The sequence below is a fragment of the Simochromis diagramma genome, unplaced genomic scaffold, assembly GCF_900408965.1.
Source record: "Simochromis diagramma unplaced genomic scaffold, fSimDia1.1 OVJJ01000361.1, whole genome shotgun sequence".
Taxonomy (NCBI): Eukaryota; Metazoa; Chordata; class Actinopteri; order Cichliformes; family Cichlidae; genus Simochromis; species Simochromis diagramma.
The window spans coordinates 15389415-15408629 of NW_024386860.1; the positions used below are offsets into that span (position 1 = coordinate 15389415).

Genomic DNA, 19215 nt, shown 5'->3' on the forward strand with positions numbered 1-19215 from the left:
AATCTAAAGGAGCTGCTGGATACAATTACTTCAGAAATGTGCAAAATTAAAAAATGGTTTAACAGGAACAAACTATCGCTAAATCTAAGTAAAACTAAAATTATCTTATTTGGGAATTCCCTTAGAAATGCACAAGTGCAGATTCATTTAGATGGTGTGGAAATTGAAAGAGTACTTGAACATAAGTTTCTTGGTGTGATTATAGATGATAAATTAAACTGGAAGTCTCATATAAATCATATACATAACAAAATTTCAAGAAGTGTCTCAATCTTGAGTAAAGTAAAACACATTCTGGACCACAAATCACTCCACATTCTCTATTGTTCCCTGATTGCACCGTATTTGAATTACTGTGCAGAGGTTTGGGGCAATACTTACAAATGTTCGCTATCATCAATCTTTATATTACAAAAAAGGGCCATAAGGATAATCCATAAAACTGGTTACAGAGATCATACAAATCCACTATTCTTAAAATCAAAAATTCTAAAATTCACAGATCTGGTTCATTTTCTCACTGCACAAATTATATATAAAGCAATAAATAACCTGCTTCCTGACAATATTCTAAAAATGTTTTCTAAAAGGGAACGGGGATACAATTTGAGGGGGGAATTAAATTTAAAACATCCTCGTATCCGTACAACATTAAAAAGTTTTTGCATCTCTGTGTGTGGAGTGAAGCTGTGGAACAGACTAAGTAAAGATATGAAGCAATGTCCAAGCATGGCACAGTTTAAAAAGTGGTTTAAGGATATGGTTTTTACAGGGTACAGGGAAAAGGTAGAGATTTGATAGGGTGTTCTTGTCTAATACTTTCATGTGTGTGCGGGTGCACGGGTATGTTGGTATGGGTATATATATATATATATATTTGTAGGTTGTGTATCCTTGAGGTGTTAATGGGGTTATTGAAAATGTGTATATGTGCGTATGTGTATATACGTATGTATGGATAGATAGAAACATATATGTATATATATATAAAAAAAAATACACATGACATATAATGTAATTGCAAGGAGGTATTTCTGTAGTCTATTGATACTAGATAGTGGAAAAGGGGTGGGATTAAATAAGCTTATGCTTCTTCCTGCTCCTTTTTGAACATGAAAGTTATTTGGAGTTGTGGTTGCTCGTTTTCCTTTTGTTTTGCTTTGTTCATTTGTCTCTTTTAATTCTATTTTGTTGTACTTTTTCAACATGTTCAAAATAAAGATTCAATCAATCAATCAATCAATCAATCAAAAACTTTGGCGTCTTTAGGCAAAAAGAAATGTACCTCACTGAAGCCAGAAGCGCGTAATCTCACTGACTTGGACTTCGCAGATGACATCGCCCTGCTGGGCTCGACTCAGGAAGACCTCCAAAAGTTGACCGCGGCCCTGCAGAGGGAGGCAACGAAAGTTGGATTAAGAATCAGCGCCAAAAAAACCAAGGTACTCCGAGTTGGCTATGCACGTGCCCGCATTCCTGTCATGATCAACCAACAACGTGCTGAAGAGGTGGAGAATTTTACATATCTTGGCAGCATCATCTCGAATGACGGGGTCTCTGATCGGGATGTCGACGCCAGAGTAGGGAAGGCAGTTGGTGTCCTGCGACGTCTCCAACCTATTTGGAACTCGACCTCCCTGAATGTAAGGGTCAAGATCAGACTACTGAACTCTATAGTCTTCCCTACTGCACTTTACGCTAGTGAAACCTGGCGCTCAACAAGTGCAATTATTCAACACCTGAACGTGCTTCAACAACGTGGCTTGCGGCGAATCCTGAGAATTTCCTACCGGGACCGAATAACAAATGAGGACGTCCTACGAAGAGCAGGCACCCGCCCATTAGCCGATGTTGTTGCAGAAAGGCGCTTTCGCTTTGCGGGACATATTTTACGCCTACCCCCTCATCGCCCAGCTAAGATTGCCATGACATGGCGTCCACGCACTGGCAAGCGAAAGCAAGGCCGACCAAAGACCACATGGCGTCGAACATTTATGGACGATCTGAGAACTGTCGACATTGCCTGGGACGAAGCTGAAGCAGTCGCTGCTGACCGACATCGATGGAGATCACTAGCTGCCCGATGCGCCGCTCGGCGTAGGAGGAACTAAGTCTAAGTAAGAAGCCAGAGAAGTGAGCATTATATCTGTAGATACAAAAACCAGTCCCGACATCACCTTCACGTTTCATCTGCTACAATATTGATAGTGGTTCGTTTAAAAAAGTTGTTTTTGAAGGACTGATTTGCATGAAAATGTAACGATTACAATTAACATTTGAGCTTGTTCTGGATCTGAATGCACAAGTTTTTGGAAGACTTCTTTATCAATACATGATACAAAACTTGATATTTTCTATCATATCTGCACAAATATACATGAAATAAAAATAAGTTCTTGAGAAAACATCACAGGCTAATATGGACTGGATCCAGGGAATCAAGTCAGGCATGACGTGGAGTGATTTTTCAGTATTTAGACAGGAATGCAGATTCAAAAAAGAACTTCTATGAGAATCTACGAGTTCCACATTTTGGCTGTCGCCATCTCTGTGTTTACAAACCTGATGTGAGGAGCGAGACATGGCTCTAACTCAGAAGACATCCGATGATCACCATCAATCACAAAGTAGCCGTCCCCTAAACCCTGCTGTTCTTTAGGGGAACGCCATGCTCGAAACTAACGACTGACACGATGTACTCATCATGAAAGTAAGTACTGAGAGTGAGTATAGACTTCTATACAACTAGAATTCTTTTTGTAGTTCATCCTGCTGCCCGTTGGTAACTAAAAAGGAAAGAACGTTTGCTTCTCTTCAAGTAGCCAAAACTCTTTTTGTAAGTCTTTAATCGTGTTGTTTAGAGTGAGCCTCACGTGGCCATTTGAGGTACTGCAGTTTTCTCTGTTGGCTTCATTTTTCAGCCCTGGAGGTTGCTGCTCAGCTTTTGAGTGAAAACTGCTGCTTTTTTAGACTGAAAACTGAAACCAAAACAACCCTTTGGTTCACTGAAGATGTAACACACTAAAGGAAGGCCCTCTGCTATGACTTCCATTCCAAGCGAAGTGACAGTATTAGTTCTGGACCAGTTTTTCAAAACTTCCTCTCCTAAGAAAACCACCAGAGAGATTCTGGCCCACTTAAAAAGGCCTGTTCAAAGGGAGAGCTCAGAGAACCAGTAACAAGTCCGTGTTAATTCGGTCAGAGAGGGAGAAACTTCCTTCCATAGGATGATTCAAGTTATTTCCCTGGACATAAATAAAATTTCCAGAATCATCTGGTGGGCTTGATTGACAGTGGAAGGTCAGGAGTGAGAATCTCCCAGTGGAAAGATTGCAACCACAAACTGTGGTCAATATTCATTTTATGTTTGAACTTTTTATCAAAGGGCTCGGCTTTAACTTTCTGGATGAAGTGTATCGACAGCTTTTCCAGTGAAGCAGAATGTGACATGGTGACTCACATTCTGGCCCAACGTTTGTTTGAAGATTTTCTGGCAAAGCTCGAGGCTTCACTGCGACAAGAGCAGAATGCCACTCATCTTTGTCGGTAATGGTGTTTTTAAACATGACAAGAAACAGAAAACGTCAATAATTTCTAATGATGAGAATAACACTCAAAATATAAGAAACTTTAAAATATATGTGTTGTAAAAAAAAGTAATTTCTTAAGTTGTATTTATCCATATCGACAGTTTTGTTCAAGTGAATTTGTGCCACTGGAAACCGCAATCTCACTACCAAGTCCCTTCAATAGCAGTTATACAGACATTGATCGAATAAACAATCAGACTTCATCAGCAGATGGAGTTCCTCCAGTTGTCATAGATTTATAGACCTTTTTTTATTTCGGAGCACTTTCCGTTGGCTGATGAGGATGCAATATTAAAAAATCATTTTTGTTTTATTTTTCTAAATCAATACTTGAGTTGAAGCATTTCAGTGAGGTAAATAAGGTTTAGTGCCGCGCACTGACTCTAGAAATGAAGAGAAAGCCCAAAAGAAGCAGAAAAAAAGCACATAATTTTGTTTTTTTACGGATACAGTTTTCAACTTATAACAACTATGAAATGTATTCTTGAATAAAAATATTTCACCGCATAAGCGGATTTATTGATAGATGTAGACAATACGCCTGTTGCATGACCAGTCCAGTTTGTTGTCCACCCACAGCCTGAGGTACTCGTACGTGTTGACCACCTCCCCCTCCTCCCCCCTCTATCTGAACTGGCAGTGGACCTGCTCTGTACCTCCCGAAGTCCACAACCAGTTCCTTGGTCTTTGAGGTGTTGAGTTGCAGGTGGTTTGTGTGACTCCATGTGACAAAGTTCCTCACCAGACTCCTGTACTCCTCTTCCTGATCATCCCAGATACACCCCATGATGGCCGTGTCATCTACAAACTTCTGAATATGGCATAATTGTAGTAGTTGTAGCAGAAGTCAGAGGTGTACAGGGTGGAGAGGGGACAGCACAGTTCCCTGTGGTGCTCCTGTGCTGTCCAGGTGTGAGTGGGCTCTATTTAGGAGGTACAGGATGGTATCCTCCACTTGTCTGCCTGCACGTCTTTTTTGTATTTGGGATTCTAGTCTATTCTTTAAGTTCTACTTTTCCACGCTATTGGACTCAATTCTGCTGCCAACACTATGGACAAGTCACTTTCTTGCCCATCTTCTGAAAGCCAATCGAAAGATGAACCACCTATTACTTATCTTATACATTAGTTGAGTAAATAATTTACTACATGAAGTAAAATACATAACTAGTGTATAATTAGTATGCTAGAAATGACATAAGCAGTGTGAATCATTTGGTTTATCCACATTTTTAACATGAGTTCAGACAGAGCACATCATAACAGCTTGGCACTATTTTGTACTTATGTATTTATCTATTATTCTTTTCTTTTCTTTTAATATCTGTTGATGCAACTGATTGTACAGTAAAATATTTTTAAATGACAATTTGCTTAAAATTCCTTCAGACACCTTTGAGGATATGCAAAAATGTGGCTGTGCTTTGTTCTACCCCCTGCAGGAGTATCTTAAAATATACATTGTTTCAAATTTTACTACAATTGGAGAAACAGTGCTTCTGAGAACGTCTGACAGTTCAGTGGACTGACAAGACTTTATAGAAATACTGTGAGAAGCAAAAGCAAACTCTTTCTCCATGATGTTGTAGTGAAAGTTGAAATCTTTAAATGACTGACTTTGTACCAGTAGGGAATGATTTGTAATTTTGTGCAATCAACCTCTTATCACAGCGCTGTCAAGTTGAGGAGCATCATCAAGTTCTCCAAGAGGTTTTTTGCCACTTTAGCCTCCAATTTAATTGGATATTTATCCCTGTATTATACAGCCTTACCACTCTTCTCTCTATCTGCTGCTTCGTGCCTCTGCAGTGTGTGGGCAGAACTCGATGAACAAGCTGTTAATAAGGTTTTAAGAACTGTAATTTGAGTCCTATCCAAACGTGATCAGGCTGAGAGTTCACATGGCTCATCTATGTGGACTTTAAGGATAGAGATTGTTGAAGTGTCAGGATGTCATCGAGCAAGATGCTGAGAGAAGAGGCTGAAGATGGGAATATATACTGAAGCACGGGCCTGGAAGTGACAAGAAGTGAGCTCAAGTGAGAAAATTTGGTTGGATGGTGGTGCGAATGGATGGGTGTAGACCAAAACTCAAAGCTCAAGTGTGACAAATTGGAGGTGTGAGATTTGATATGTGTGTACAAAACAAAGCTGTTGACCTCAGTAGACTACATTTGAACTCACCGGTCACTTTAGTAGGTGCACCTGTTCAACAGCTTAGTGCCGCAGATATCTAATCAGCCAATCACATGGCAGTAATTCAATGCCTTTAGGCATGTAGACTTGCTCAAGTTTAACCTAGGCATCAGAATGGGGGTAGAAATGTGATTTAAGGGACTTTTAGAGTGGCATAGTTTCTGGTGCCAGACGGCTCATCTGAGGATTTCAGAAAATGTTGATCTACTGGGATTTTCCCATGCATACCATCTCTAGGGTTTACAGAAAATGGCCCAAAAAAGAGAAAATATTCAGTGTGCGTTAGTTCTCTGGGTGAAAATATCTTGTGGATGTCAGAGGTCAGACATGGACTTCTTCAACTGATAGCAAGTAACCTAAGGTATGTACATTTGGATGGTAGGATCAGAATTTGGTGTAAATATTGGGGATGCTCGTGTTGGGGATATTTTCTTGGCACACTTGGAACCCTTTAGTACCAAAAGAGCATCATTTCACCTACGTGAGTATTGTTGCTGACCATGTCTATGCCTTTATGAACACAGTGGTGCTTGAACATGACAGTGAGTTCACTGTACTCAAATGGTTTCCACAGTCAGCAGATCTCAGTCTAATAAGAGTACCGTTAGGATGTGGTGGAACATGGGTTCATGGATGTGCAGCTGACAAATCTGCAACAACTGTATGATGATCTCATGTCAAGAAGGACCAAAATCTCCGAAGAATGTTTCCAACACTTTGCTGAATCTATGCCATAAAGAATTAAGGCAAACGAAGAACCAGCATGGCATTAGCAAAGTGTAGCTAATGAATGGACTGATGAGTGCATGAGCACTTTTTCTGGTAATATTAACCATATAGTAAAAGCCACATACACATAACCAGTCACTTTAAAGCTTTTTAAAGATGCAGCATTCACACAGCAATGACGCATCAAAATGTATCACTTTATCACTTTGACTTGCAGCCTGAAGAAGCTGCAAGTCATTCTGCCGCTAGATTGAAATTGCAATTAAACTTAACTAAGATCAGTTTAATAATTTGTGATTTTAATGACTGAGACTTTGATGCTGACCTGTACTACAGAATATATAAACCAGGATATCTCAGCCTTATTTATTTATTTATTTTACCTTTTCTATGTCAAGTGATTTGTGGGTCACTGCAAAGAAGGAAGATGCACAGCTAAATTCACAGGAATTTTTAACTTATATAGTAATCATTTATATCCACTATACGGAATAATAATTATTGCATATTTAGAATAATTATATGAGTAATATGTACAGTATACAAGTGACTTCATACAAGCAGGAGCTTACTCACTTGATCCTGGGAGGAGATGCAAATTCCTTGGAAGATGTGTCGGGAAGGCCATCAGGACTCTGCCACCTCAAACATGTCACTGCTTGCTGTGCTGACCTTGTGAATGAGGGAACAGCTGAAAGTACTTTTTAGTATATATGGTGTCTATAAGAAAAAATATGACTGTTAGTGTCAGTAATGTTTATATAGGTGTATTTTTACACATGTGCATGTTGTACTACAAAAACCAAACAAAGCTGACGGCATATGCAAACAAGGAGCCAAATGCTTTGGCCACAGAGGTGTGGACTTTAAATGGTTTAGATAATGCAGAACACTGGTCAGGTCTTCTGGCACATCAGACATTTGTGTCTCCATAACATCCAGCATTCAGTATTTTAATTTCACAAAATTACCTGCAAAGTTGATATTCTACCCATCATTTTAATCTTGACAGCTTGTGTTTAGTTTATTTGGCATGCTAGAAAACAATTACCTGGTAATTATACGCAACCTTAACTAACTCTTCTACAATGGGAGGGGTGTAATAGGACCTTTGGTGGTGGTGGTGGTGGTGGTGGGGGGTGAAGCATCCAGTCCATCACAGAGAGAAAAATGACAACAATAAACACTCTCACATCCCTACAGCCAACTTCACACCATCAATTACATGGCATGCATGTCTTTGGACTGCAGGAGATGAGCATAAGCCAAAGTGATAGCGTCTTGCTTTGGCTTGTATGCAAAAACCAGTAAGTCAGGTACATGTACACGCATCCAAAGAGCAACTCGAGCAAATCCAGTATGACTCCAAATCTCTGAATCCCTCCAATCCAGTGTCAGTTCTGTTTGACATCAAGCTAAGATAGGCCAAAGAGGTTATTGTGATTGGTCTGATTTGCCTGTTTATTAGGATTACACAGAACGTTATGAGTTATTAAGTATTTTATATAGATCCAGTCATTTTTGTTGAGATTCCTTATGACTCAATGTGACATGTGGCCAAATTGGACATTTTGCATCACATACTCACGAGGATATGGGCCTGACGTGCAGTGTCCGACTGCTCCGCATATCACAACATGTTCAGAGCAAAAAGCTGTACAACAGACCTCTTTATTGGATTTATTAAGTTGTATTCAGACACTCAAAATGATCAGCCCATCACTAGTAATGCTGTTTTTACATCATTAAAATTCATTGAGCTGTAAGAGAGACCACCAGTTAGGTTAATTATGCTACTTCCTTATAGCCATAAGGTTAGCAAGTCCAATACAGTCCATCATATAAAATCGAAGGGCAGTCATCAATAATTAAAACATGATCAACACTGTGCAATGCAATAAAAGTTCCTTTCAAACACGACCATGGACCATTTCTGAGAAAAGTAACAAGACACCAGAGAGGGATTTTGTTAATAACACTACATATACCTAAAAAGACCACCACTGCTTAACATTTGACCAGTTTGTGACAAGGTCTAGAATGTAAATAAAAGAAAAAAAAAAAATGCAGACCTATACTGAACTGTACAATTGTTCGGCATCTCTAGATAAATTTCCTGGTGAGCTTGCGAGCTCTGCAAGCTGTACTAAAGGAAGAAGACAACATTGCGACATTGCACCCTATAACAACATTAGAGTTTTTCGTTTTTTCCCCCCCCACAGACTCGTGACATGGGGTGATAGTCCAATTTTCTGTTTGTATGCTGTCTGAATTTTTAAAACCACGCCCCTCCTTTCATCTACATTACCCAAACTGATGCAGGTTGACTACTGGCCTGAATGGAAACAGAGCAGGTTAGATAAGCTGAAAGTTTAAACATATCGCTAGTCATACATTCAAGTCTTTGCAAAACACAAAACAGAATGTTCGGCACTCTTACAGTTTCCTGTTGATTTCTCTCTCTATGTCACTCCAATTTTTTACTATGACACTGTGATGACAACATAAGAGCCTTCTTTAGGTCAAATTTTCAAGTCCTCTTTGTTCAAACTCCACATTTTCGGCACCATGAAGGCTTGTTGTTGGGTATGATGTACAGAAATCTGACAAGCGTTGCTCTATGCATGGCTGCACATACTGAGGAGTCACATGTGTATAAAGACCATTTCTTTTTTCCTTCTTCATGCTAGAATTTATTCAAACACCAAACAGTACCCAAATTTATTTTGCACAGTCTCCCCTAAATGAAGTCTTGGAGGGATGCATCTTCTTGTGTAACAGATGTGAAGAGGGAGGAAAGGGTTGTTGGTTTGCACGATAATCATTTCCTGGCACCACTGAGACACCCAAGTGGCTCACAACAAACAGTCTGAGAATCCAGGCATCTCAAGATGGGGACAATTTGTTTTTTTCCAAATAGTGAGCAAAAAAAAAAAAAAAAAAAACCCAGAACAAAAAAAGATTAACACACACACACACACACACACACACACAAACGAGAAGCCGACCCTGCCAAGTGGCAACACCTTCTCATCAGAAACTCATACAAAACATGATCACACGCTCACGGGTTTTTCGCTCGCTCATCTTTCTTAACCAGGGTTAGTCTTCCAAGTGAATATGAGATAAAAATGTGTTTTTCTTTTTTTGTCTTTTTTTTTTTTTCCTTTAGGCGTTGTAGTGATACATGCATCCATTATACTGATATACACTTCTTAAAAAAAGTTTAAAAAAAAAAAAAAAAGAAAAAAGAGAGAGAACATCAAAAAAAAAAAAAAAAGTATTAGAAATGCAGCTATACAGAGTCTTTTAGCTATTCCAGGGGAGTGAGGTTGAAGTCAGGTCTGACGTCAGAAAGCCAAGAAGCCCGATGTCCAGATGTTGTTCAGGTGAGAAGGAAGGGAGGAGCAAGAAGGAGGAGAGTGCATTTGTGTGGGGAGCATGAGCAGGAAGAGCTGGGTTAGTTAGCGCAGCATGGGCGGCTGGTGGGCTGAGCAGTCTCTGTCAGGTCCACTCCCCGGTTCCGTCCGGTGCTGGCTCCGGTCGCTTGAGGCTCATTCTTGGGTAGTTTCTTTGCTGCAGTGAGAAAGACAGCGGATCAGTAATGCACCTACAGAAATTTTAGAAAAGCAAAGACCACAACCTGACAGGTGATTACATCAAAAATTATTTGAAGAGTAACTTCAAATAAGCCCATTATTTTTGATATATTATAGATAATACCTAATAATTTTTTCCAGTTGTAATTTTAGCTTTCAGAGATATATTCGAGGTAAAATGTCTTTCATGTTCGAGTCGGTTTTGCAATAATGCTGTCACGACCTCCCTCTCTGTTTTTGCCCCTCCACAAAAGTCCAAATTTCCTTCCCAAAGCAGCGTGTCAGGGTGAAGAAACATTATGAGAAGTCGCTTTGAGATATTAATTAACTTACTAAGCAAATAATATGAGCCCTAAAATGTATTTTTGAAAACCCCTGAAAAGTATCTAGCACTGATTTCTGGCACAGCCTATACAGTGGGGCAAAAAAGTATTTAGTCAGCCACCGATTGTGCAAGTTCCCCCACCTAAAATGATTACAGAGGTCAGTAATTTGCACCAGAGGTACACTTCAACTGTGAGAGACAGAATGTGAAAAAAAAAAAATCCATGAATCCACATGGTAGGATTTGTAAAGAATTTATTTGTAAATCAGGGTGGAAAATAAGTATTTGGTCAATAACAAAAGTACAACTCAATACTTTGTAACATAACCTTTGTTGGCAATAACAGAGGTCAAACGTTTACTATAGGTCTTTACCAGGTTTGCACACACAGTAGCTGGCATTTTGGCCCATTCCTCCATGCAGATCTTCTCGAGAGCAGTGATGTTTTGGGGCTGTCGCCGAGCAACACGGACTTTCAACTCCCGCCACAGATTTTCTATGGGGTTGAGGTCTGGAGACTGGCTAGGCCACTCCAGGACTTTCAAATGCTTCTTACGGAGCCACTCCTTTGTTGCCCGGGTGGTGTGTTTTGGATCATTGTCATGTTGGAAGACCCAGCCTCGTTTCATCTTCAAAGTTCTCACTGATGGAAGGAGGTTTTGACTCAAAATCTCACGATACATGGCCCCATTCATTCTGTCCTTAACACGGATCAGTCGTCCTGTCCCCTTGGCAGAAAAACAGCCCCATAGCATGATGTTTCCACCCCCATGCTTCACAGTAGGTATGGTGTTCTTGGGATGCAACTCAGTATTCTTCTTCCTCCAAACACGACGAGTTGAGTTTATACCAAAAAGTTCTACTTTGGTTTCATCTGACCACATGACATTCTCCCAATCCTCTGCTGTATCATCCATGTGCTCTCTGGCAAACTTCAGACGGGCCTGGACATGCACTGGCTTCAGCAGCGGAACACGTCTGGCACTGCGGGATTTGATTCCCTGCCGTTGTAGTGTGTTACTGATGGTGACCTTTGTTACTTTGGTCCCAGCTCTCTGCAGGTCATTCACCAGGTCCCCCCGTGTGGTTCTGGGATCTTTGCTCACCGTTCTCATGATCATTTTGACCCCACGGGATGAGATCTTGCGTGGAGCCCCAGATCGAGGGAGATTATCAGTGGTCTTGTATGTCTTCCATTTTCTGATGATTGCTCCCACAGTTGATTTTTTCACACCAAGCTGCTTGCCTATTGTAGATTCACTCTTCCCAGTCTGGTGCAGGTCTACAATACTTTTCCTGGTGTCCTTCGAAAGCTCTTTGGTCTTGGCCATGGCGGAGTTTGGAGTCTGACTGTTTGAGGCTGTGGACAGGTGTCTTTTATACAGATGATGAGTTCAAACGGGTGCCATTCATACAGGTAACGAGTGGGGGACAGAAAAGCTTCTTACAGAAGACGTTACAGGTCTGTGAGAGCCAGAGATTTTCCTTGTTTGAGGTGACCAAATACTTATTTTCCACCCTAATTTACAAATCAATTCTTTACAAATCCTACCATGTGAATTCATGGATTTTTTTTTTTCACATTCTGTCTCTCACAGTTGAAGTGTACCTCTGGTGCAAATTACTGACCTCTGTCATCATTTTAAGTGGGGGAACTTGCACAATCGGTGGCTGACTAAATACTTTTTTGCCCCACTGTATGTCTGTGTGAACAGTCACACCCCAACTGTTGCAACAATGCTAATGTCAGGGCAGGAATGCAGCTAACAGCTCTTACCAGCCATGCAGACATGACTGGTATTGTTTTTACTCGGTGAGTCATTGTCTCATCATGGCCACATGTGAAAACCACCTTTGTGCTAGTTCTTACTACAATAGGTCTCTAAGTACTTTGGCGGGTGTTAATTTGTCCAGGGATAGATTTTGTCAACACGACGTCATAACTTGCCATGATCTAGTCATGACACTGAGGAGTGTGGCTAGGATCAAAATGAAGGTTTAGTCGGAAGATAGGTGTGGCCCTACACCTCAGTGGCACCGACGCTCTCACAGCCAAATGGTTTCCATTTTTTCCCCTCCCTTTTATAAAGACTGATCCGCTTATAGTCTTCTCAAATACTTTCTGATAATATATTATTTTGCCTATTAAATGTTTAGAATTTCTCACACAGTGTGTGTCCATCATCAGTTAAAACATCTGGATGAAAAAGCAAAAAGCACTTCCACAGAACTGAGAGCAACTAATCAAGACCTTTCGCAATTTAAAAATAACTTGGCAGCGCTCTCTGGTGGACAAACTGTGTACTGCCTCAGTGATTACACCTCAAACTGCATTTTACAGTGCCAGCTGACACACCATATTCTGCAAGACGTTCCACCGAGTAGACTAAATAAATACAAAACTCAACTAAATATAGTTAAGCTTTCAGAAGCTGCATCACAGTCCCGACTGCATCTCTCAAACTTCCTTCAGCAACATGAAAGCTCAGCCGCGCGTCAACTCTCTGAGACCAAAACTAGATTCAGATTACAATATCTGTTCAAATGCAACATTACTCGAGGTTGCTGACAAAGTTTCAACAATCGGGGATAAAGATGGACGACTGAGTGAGCACTATACAACATATAATTTCAGAACCTGATGGATTAACTGCTATGGACCTAGTTGCAAACATCCCGCGTTACAAGTATCCACCATTCATCTGTGAATACACGAGTCATTTAGCAGCTGCTAACAAACCACACAGTTCACTTTAAAACCCGCCGGTTCTTGCTAACACTCTGCAGCGGCTTTTTTTCATTGATCCAGCTCATTAATGACAGATGATCACCTGCATATAAATACTGCACACACTCATTTAATATTTGCCAGGTTTATGGATTGAAGCCAACCGACTGCCCAGTAGTGCATTACGGTAGCCTATTATTACACAACCTGCACTCAAATGCACACTTGGATGAAGGCAGTAAGAGCCTCTTGTGCACTTTATCATACAAATGCACACCCTGAGATGAATCCTACAATATTATATTTACACAACACGACAGGTGCACAGCCACTATCATTTCCTGTTAGTAAGGATACTTCAGAGACATTTCAGTGTGCTTAAATACTACAGCTAGTGACTGGCTCTGAAGGTCACGAGCAGTATTTCACTTCATATTTGAAGTCCTGCGGCGGAGACACTTACCAATGGCCATGAAAATCTCATTCACGTTCATAGAGGTCTTCGCTGATGTTTCCATGAAAAGCAAGCTGTTGTCATCTGCGTATGACTGTGCATCCTGCGAAGGTTACACCAAAATTATTAGTTTTTCATCGTTTGAACTGACAAAGCAAGGAAGCAGCAGAGAAAGCCAAGTAGGCATGTTCCAAGCAGAGGATGTTTTTCTCTCGGCAGATTATTAACGACAATTATTCCAAGAATTATTTACTGTTAGCTTCAACAAATCCTGCCTCAAAGTCTACTTTATTTGAAGATGACTTTGCGGCTCTGCGCACATCTTGAAGTTAATTAAGAAGACAAACCTGGAAGTCCAGTGCTCTCTTGTTTGCGAGATCAGCCTTGTTCCCAGCCAGGGCTATTACGATATTTGGACTGGCTTGTCTCTGAAGCTCTTTAACCCAATTCTTTGCCCGTACAAATGACTCCTGGAAAACAGATCAGGGAGGGGTAAGTGGAGGGGCTCAGTTAGTGAAAATAGCAATAAGGCCTGTGTGATGGACGATAACAGGGAGACTTTCCCATGATGTCCGATTTGTCTATCTTTTAAAGAAAGTTCCAGGGGACACAATCATTATAGTGATGCTTTTGATGAGATATTACAGTAAACATCACAGTGTGCAGAGGCTGTACTACAACGACTTATGCAGCACAATAAACAAATGCTGCATTCAGCCCGATCTCTTTAAAACAGGGATGTCCAACTCCAGGCCTCAAGGGCCGGTGTCCTGCAGGTTTTAGATCTCACCCTGGGTCAACACACCTGAATCAAATGATTAGTTCATTACCAGGCCTCTGAAGAACTTCAAGACATGTTGAGGAGGTCATTTAACCATTTAAATCAGCTGTGTTGGATCAAGGACACATCTAAAACCTGCAGGACACCGGCCCTCGAGGCCTGGAGTTCGACACCTGTGCTTTAAAAGATTACCACCTTTAATAATAATAAAGAAATGTCAAAGCGCTTTATAGCTTTCTGTGCTTTGCTTTTATTAAAAGATAAGGGGAACGACTACTGACTTTGTCACTAAAGTAAAACCTACAGGAGAGAATAATGCTGACTTTAAACTCTGCTCTGTTCTATATTCGATTTGACTTGTATTAGCTTTTACACAAGAATGACTCACACCTATCCACATACATACAGTAGATGAAAGGAAAAATAATCTCTCTACATCCACATTTTAGTCATGCAGGCCAGGAAGCAATGCAACTTTCAGGTAATATGATATGTACGATAAAACTAGATTAGCTGCTCTCTTACTGGCAGCTGTTTCATTTATTTATCAGTTTGTTTAAAATGCTATGTATCGTGCTTTTCCTTTTTTCTCTCATTGGATATTGTTATGCTGGATCTCCACAGTACACACAAAAATGGACATCGACATTTGTGAAAGTAATCCCTGTGAGCCCAAATCTCAGACTTCAGGCTACTCTCTTTCAGCCACTCTGTTCTACTCTTGGCCCTGTATGTTGTCAGTATTAATCAGCCTTATGGTCACATCAGGCCCACAGCTCTGACTGAACACAAACTCCACCCACCTGCTGTTAGAAGGTTTTGTTTACAAGGACTGAGAATTGTTTGAGATTCATTTTTTTAATTTTCTTCCATATTTTTTGTTAGAATTCTTCCATTTTTAAGGTTAACGTTTTCCACCTAATGTCCAACTTTCTGTTTGAATTTGGTATTCTGCTTTTGCTTGGCTGTCACAGCACTTTGTAAACTCTCCATTTACAGGTGCTACACAAATTAAGTTCTTATTGTTAAAGGGCGGAGGAAGCAAGTTAAAAGAGCTCGTCTCAGCTGAGACTAGAGAAGAGCTGAGAGGTTACACCCACTAATGTCCAGCAGAAGGTAAACAAGGAGGATCTGGAACTATGAATCACACAAAGCTACTCTGAGTTAAGAATAGGAGCATGAAGCTGGAAATTAGCATAATAGGTTCCCTCTAGGGCTGTTGAAGCAGACAAACATTGGAAACAGGACAAATCGTTAACCTGCACACTGTCTACATATTAAACAGAGAATAACATGTTCTCTTTGTCATGAAAATATGCTGACATATAACCCGTCCCTGACAATGCCCCCGGGAGACATCTAAGGTCTAAGCACTGTCTGCAAAACATTGTCTGTTGAGTGATGAGTCATTTCTTAATGTGTCAGGATACCAAAATAAGGTTCTGTTTTTAGCTTAACCACTGCTTAGAAATATTAAGGTGGAAAGCCCCACTACTTCCTCATCTTCGACAACAAAGTTGTTTGAGCTAGCAAAGGTAAATGAAAACAGGTGTGCCAACAGCTACACAGACATAAGCCTGGAATCTGACCAACCTCATTTGTAATATCATAGACCACGATGGCTGCCTGTGCACCTCTGTAGTACATGGGAGCCAGACTGTGGTAGCGCTCCTGACCGGCCGTGTCCCAGATCTCAAACTTGACTGTTGTGTCGTCCAAACATACCGTCTGAGTCAGGAAGGCAGCTGCAGGGGTACAAAGCAGACGGACCAGTGACAAGTGGGTCTTTAAATACTGAGCTACACAAATGTGTTTCAGTCAAGGTGACATGGCCCAATGTTGGAAACCAAAGGAATGACTTTGGGGATGACATTAAACATCCAAAATCAAAATGGGTGTAATTTGCTCAAAGGCACTTTTAAACCACATGTTAAACCTTAGTTTGAAAACTATGCTCCGTTTGAACTGAAATGAGAACTGTGAATAACACTTAAATGTTGTTTTTACCCAATCAGCTAATGCCAGCAGACCACTGACTGTAAAGGACTTTTTTTTATCTTAACACACAGCCTTGGACACAGACTAGTAGTGGTGGAATGGCAGGATGATTGGATTATTTTCAGTAGTGAGTACAGTAAAGGTGTCACCTGGTGCTGAGGGTGAGATTATCAAGATAACCAAAACGCAGTAACCTAATGGACCAAATTATTTGCATAGCTGCCTGTTCTAATAAGGCATTTTTATATTGACAATTCCTCACATTCCCCCTTTTCCCAACTGAATCTCATACTGGCTACATGCTCTTTTGAGGAGTTCCAGTTTCCCCTGATGATACTTTCTCTGTTTTACTCCAACACACCTTGTTGATTCTATAGCCTTACTTCTTAAATGAACTTTAGGCTCTGGGACTATGACTCTTAGTACAGCTATCTGCATGTAGCCGTTATGTTGTCTAGCGTAACATTTAGTAAATATTCCATTATGTGGTTTACTGGAAGTCTCAGAGATGGCCTGTTCACAGAGCAAAAACAAACACGCCAACACTGACTTATGATGACGTAAGGATTACGTACCTCCAATTGTGCTCTCTTGGAATTCATGAAACTGACCCTTAACGAAACGAAGTACAAGGCTTGACTTTCCCACCGCGGACTCTCCTAAAAGCACGAGTTTGAACTGGCAAATCTTGTTGCCTGCGTTTGGCCCATTGGGTCGCGTGGCTCCGCCTCTACTTGCCATGTCACACTGTCTGGTCTCGTCCCCGGGATGTGAAAAACTGTAGAAAAACACCTGAGCAGGAGAAAGAAAATAAAGCAAGGTGTCATTATAAAAGAATATCTTATTAACTGATACAAAAATGAAAGATAATAAGAATTTATGTAGTAATTTTGCCTTTGCGAAACATTTAGTCCCTGCAACAACCAAAGTGCCAGTTCAGGGTTTTCCCTGTATTTAATACACTTTGGGGAGAGGAAAAAATCTCTGGAAGCCACCAAAGTAAAATAAAAGAAACAAAAAAAGAAAAAGGGAAATGCATCCCCCTGGTTAAGTAATGTAACATGCTCATTTTATCAATACACAGACCAACTGTCAACCCTAAAAGGCAGATTGTGAACCAGGACAAACCCTGCAATTGATCAGTGTTTTAAATTATTCAGCTTTAGCCTTTGGTTAATGACCCACACCACTATTCCTAAATCTAAAAATACCGCTTTTAGAACTCTTCATAAAAAGCTCCTGGAAACTACTTTTTTAAATGCATAGAGATGCGTATAGAGCTGTGTATCAGGGCAATTGATATTTGATCTGTTAAATTTTATAATGTTGTTTTAACTATATTTCTTTTAAAATAAGAAGTCCAAATCCAAAGGCAAAATGCCACGGCTAATCCCGTAAACATGAATGGAAACTTACTCTAGTTTGGTACAAATTGACACATTACACATAATTTCAAATTACCGGACTCTCATTCAGCTACAAACATTAGTTGGATGTCCGCTATAGTAACAAGCAGCAATAACAGATTTAAAGAGAGAGAGAGAGAAAACTTTGCCTGACAGCATGTTCAAAGTTTCGGAAACTGATGTCATACATATATTTATACTTGTGCCTCTAACGTTATTACCCTGTACCAGTTCAACAACAATTACAAATGGCAAGTTCAACAACTGTTCTGGCAGTGAAAACCCCAACACTCACACACAAACAACGTGTGTGTGTGTGTGTGGCTTCAACTACGTGAGGCAGACAGAAAGAGGAAAGATGTCCACCAGTCTGGACACATGTGTGGGAAAAAGTATTTGGGTTAATTTAGTGGTTTTGTTGTTTGTCTTTCATGATTTTGTAGTCAAACAAACAACAGCCACAACAACAGATTACCTCTGTAACCTAGACATTAACCATTTCCACCATCAAACTAAACACAGAACATCGCTCCAAAAATAATTGCTGTCAACTTCGAGCGTCGAAATCGCGTTACGACACAGAGATCACCACAAATAACTTGTTGTGTTGTTGCCGAGTGGATCGTTTTAGTTGGTAGCAACTGCTAGCGTTAGCAACATAGCTAGCTCCTAAGTTCAAAATGCCTAGTCCAAAACCCAATCTGCGTTTGTTATAAAGCATGATTTCGCTTGATTAACGCTGGCGTGAGTGCGGGTAGCAGCATACCAATCAAGCTTATACGCACTAAATATGACACTTACATAAGTTCTGAAAATGCTCAAACTCAGATGATGGGGATTTGGGTGTGTACAGCTAGTGACAGCTAGCTAACGTTAGCTCCATGACGGTGAATTAGTGAAGTAGCTTATCAAGCAGCGTTTGAAAGAGAACTGCAACTGTTTGTGATAGTAAAAGTGGATTAATGCTAATGTGTGCGTGATCTAAACGTGATGATACCTTCAGATTTATCAGCAGAACAACGTTAACTAGGCTAAGTTGTACGGCCCTTCCAGTGTCGGCTAGCTAATGTTAGCTAGCCAAATAATAGGTACTGGGCAGGCTAACGTTGTTCAGCTGCGGCCGCATCGGGAGGAGCCCTCCAGATAGCCTACAGCTAGTCAGCTAAAGCTAATATTAGCTACTTACCTATCAAAAACAGGAGCGTAGTTAATGGTAAAGGTATCTCCAGGACAGTATTTGCAGTACTTCAACGTATGTTCACAGTGTGTCGAGTATCCAACCAGCTGCTGAAACGTTAGATTTCATAAGGCTCTGCGATCTCGCTCTCCCACTTCTTTCAACTTCCCTTTTCGCATTGTACGAAGGATGATGACAGATCGTATGACTGGAATTCACAATCCGCCTGCGT

The 19215-nt window shown here is 40.5% G+C and overlaps 1 protein-coding gene across 1 annotated transcript; it reads right to left on the reverse strand.

Annotated features, from left to right (window-relative positions):
- Positions 1 to 8167: 8167 nt before the first annotated feature.
- rab5ab (RAB5A, member RAS oncogene family, b) lies at positions 8168 to 19157 on the reverse strand. The gene is made up of 6 exons (XM_040030755.1): positions 18993 to 19157; positions 16976 to 17192; positions 15996 to 16147; positions 13969 to 14091; positions 13631 to 13724; positions 8168 to 10091 (listed from the first exon to the last, which is right to left on the reverse strand). The coding sequence occupies exons 2-6, from the start codon at positions 17139 to 17141 to the stop codon at positions 9976 to 9978; spliced, it is 651 nt and encodes a 216-aa protein (XP_039886689.1). The 5' UTR covers positions 17142 to 17192; positions 18993 to 19157; the 3' UTR covers positions 8168 to 9975.
- Positions 19158 to 19215: the final 58 nt, after the last annotated feature.

Excerpts from the sequence above, each read along its gene's own strand:
- rab5ab (XM_040030755.1), bottom strand. The coding sequence starts at position 17,141 with ATGGCAAGTAGAGGCGGAGCCACGCGACCCAATGGGCCAAACGCAGGC. Across the intron at positions 16,148-16,975 it reads CCAAGAGAGCACAATTGGAG|CTGCCTTCCTGACTCAGACG; the intron begins GTACGTAATCCT and ends GTACCCCTGCAG. Across the intron at positions 14,092-15,995 it reads TCTATGATATTACAAATGAG|GAGTCATTTGTACGGGCAAA; the intron begins GTTGGTCAGATT and ends TCTGTTTTCCAG.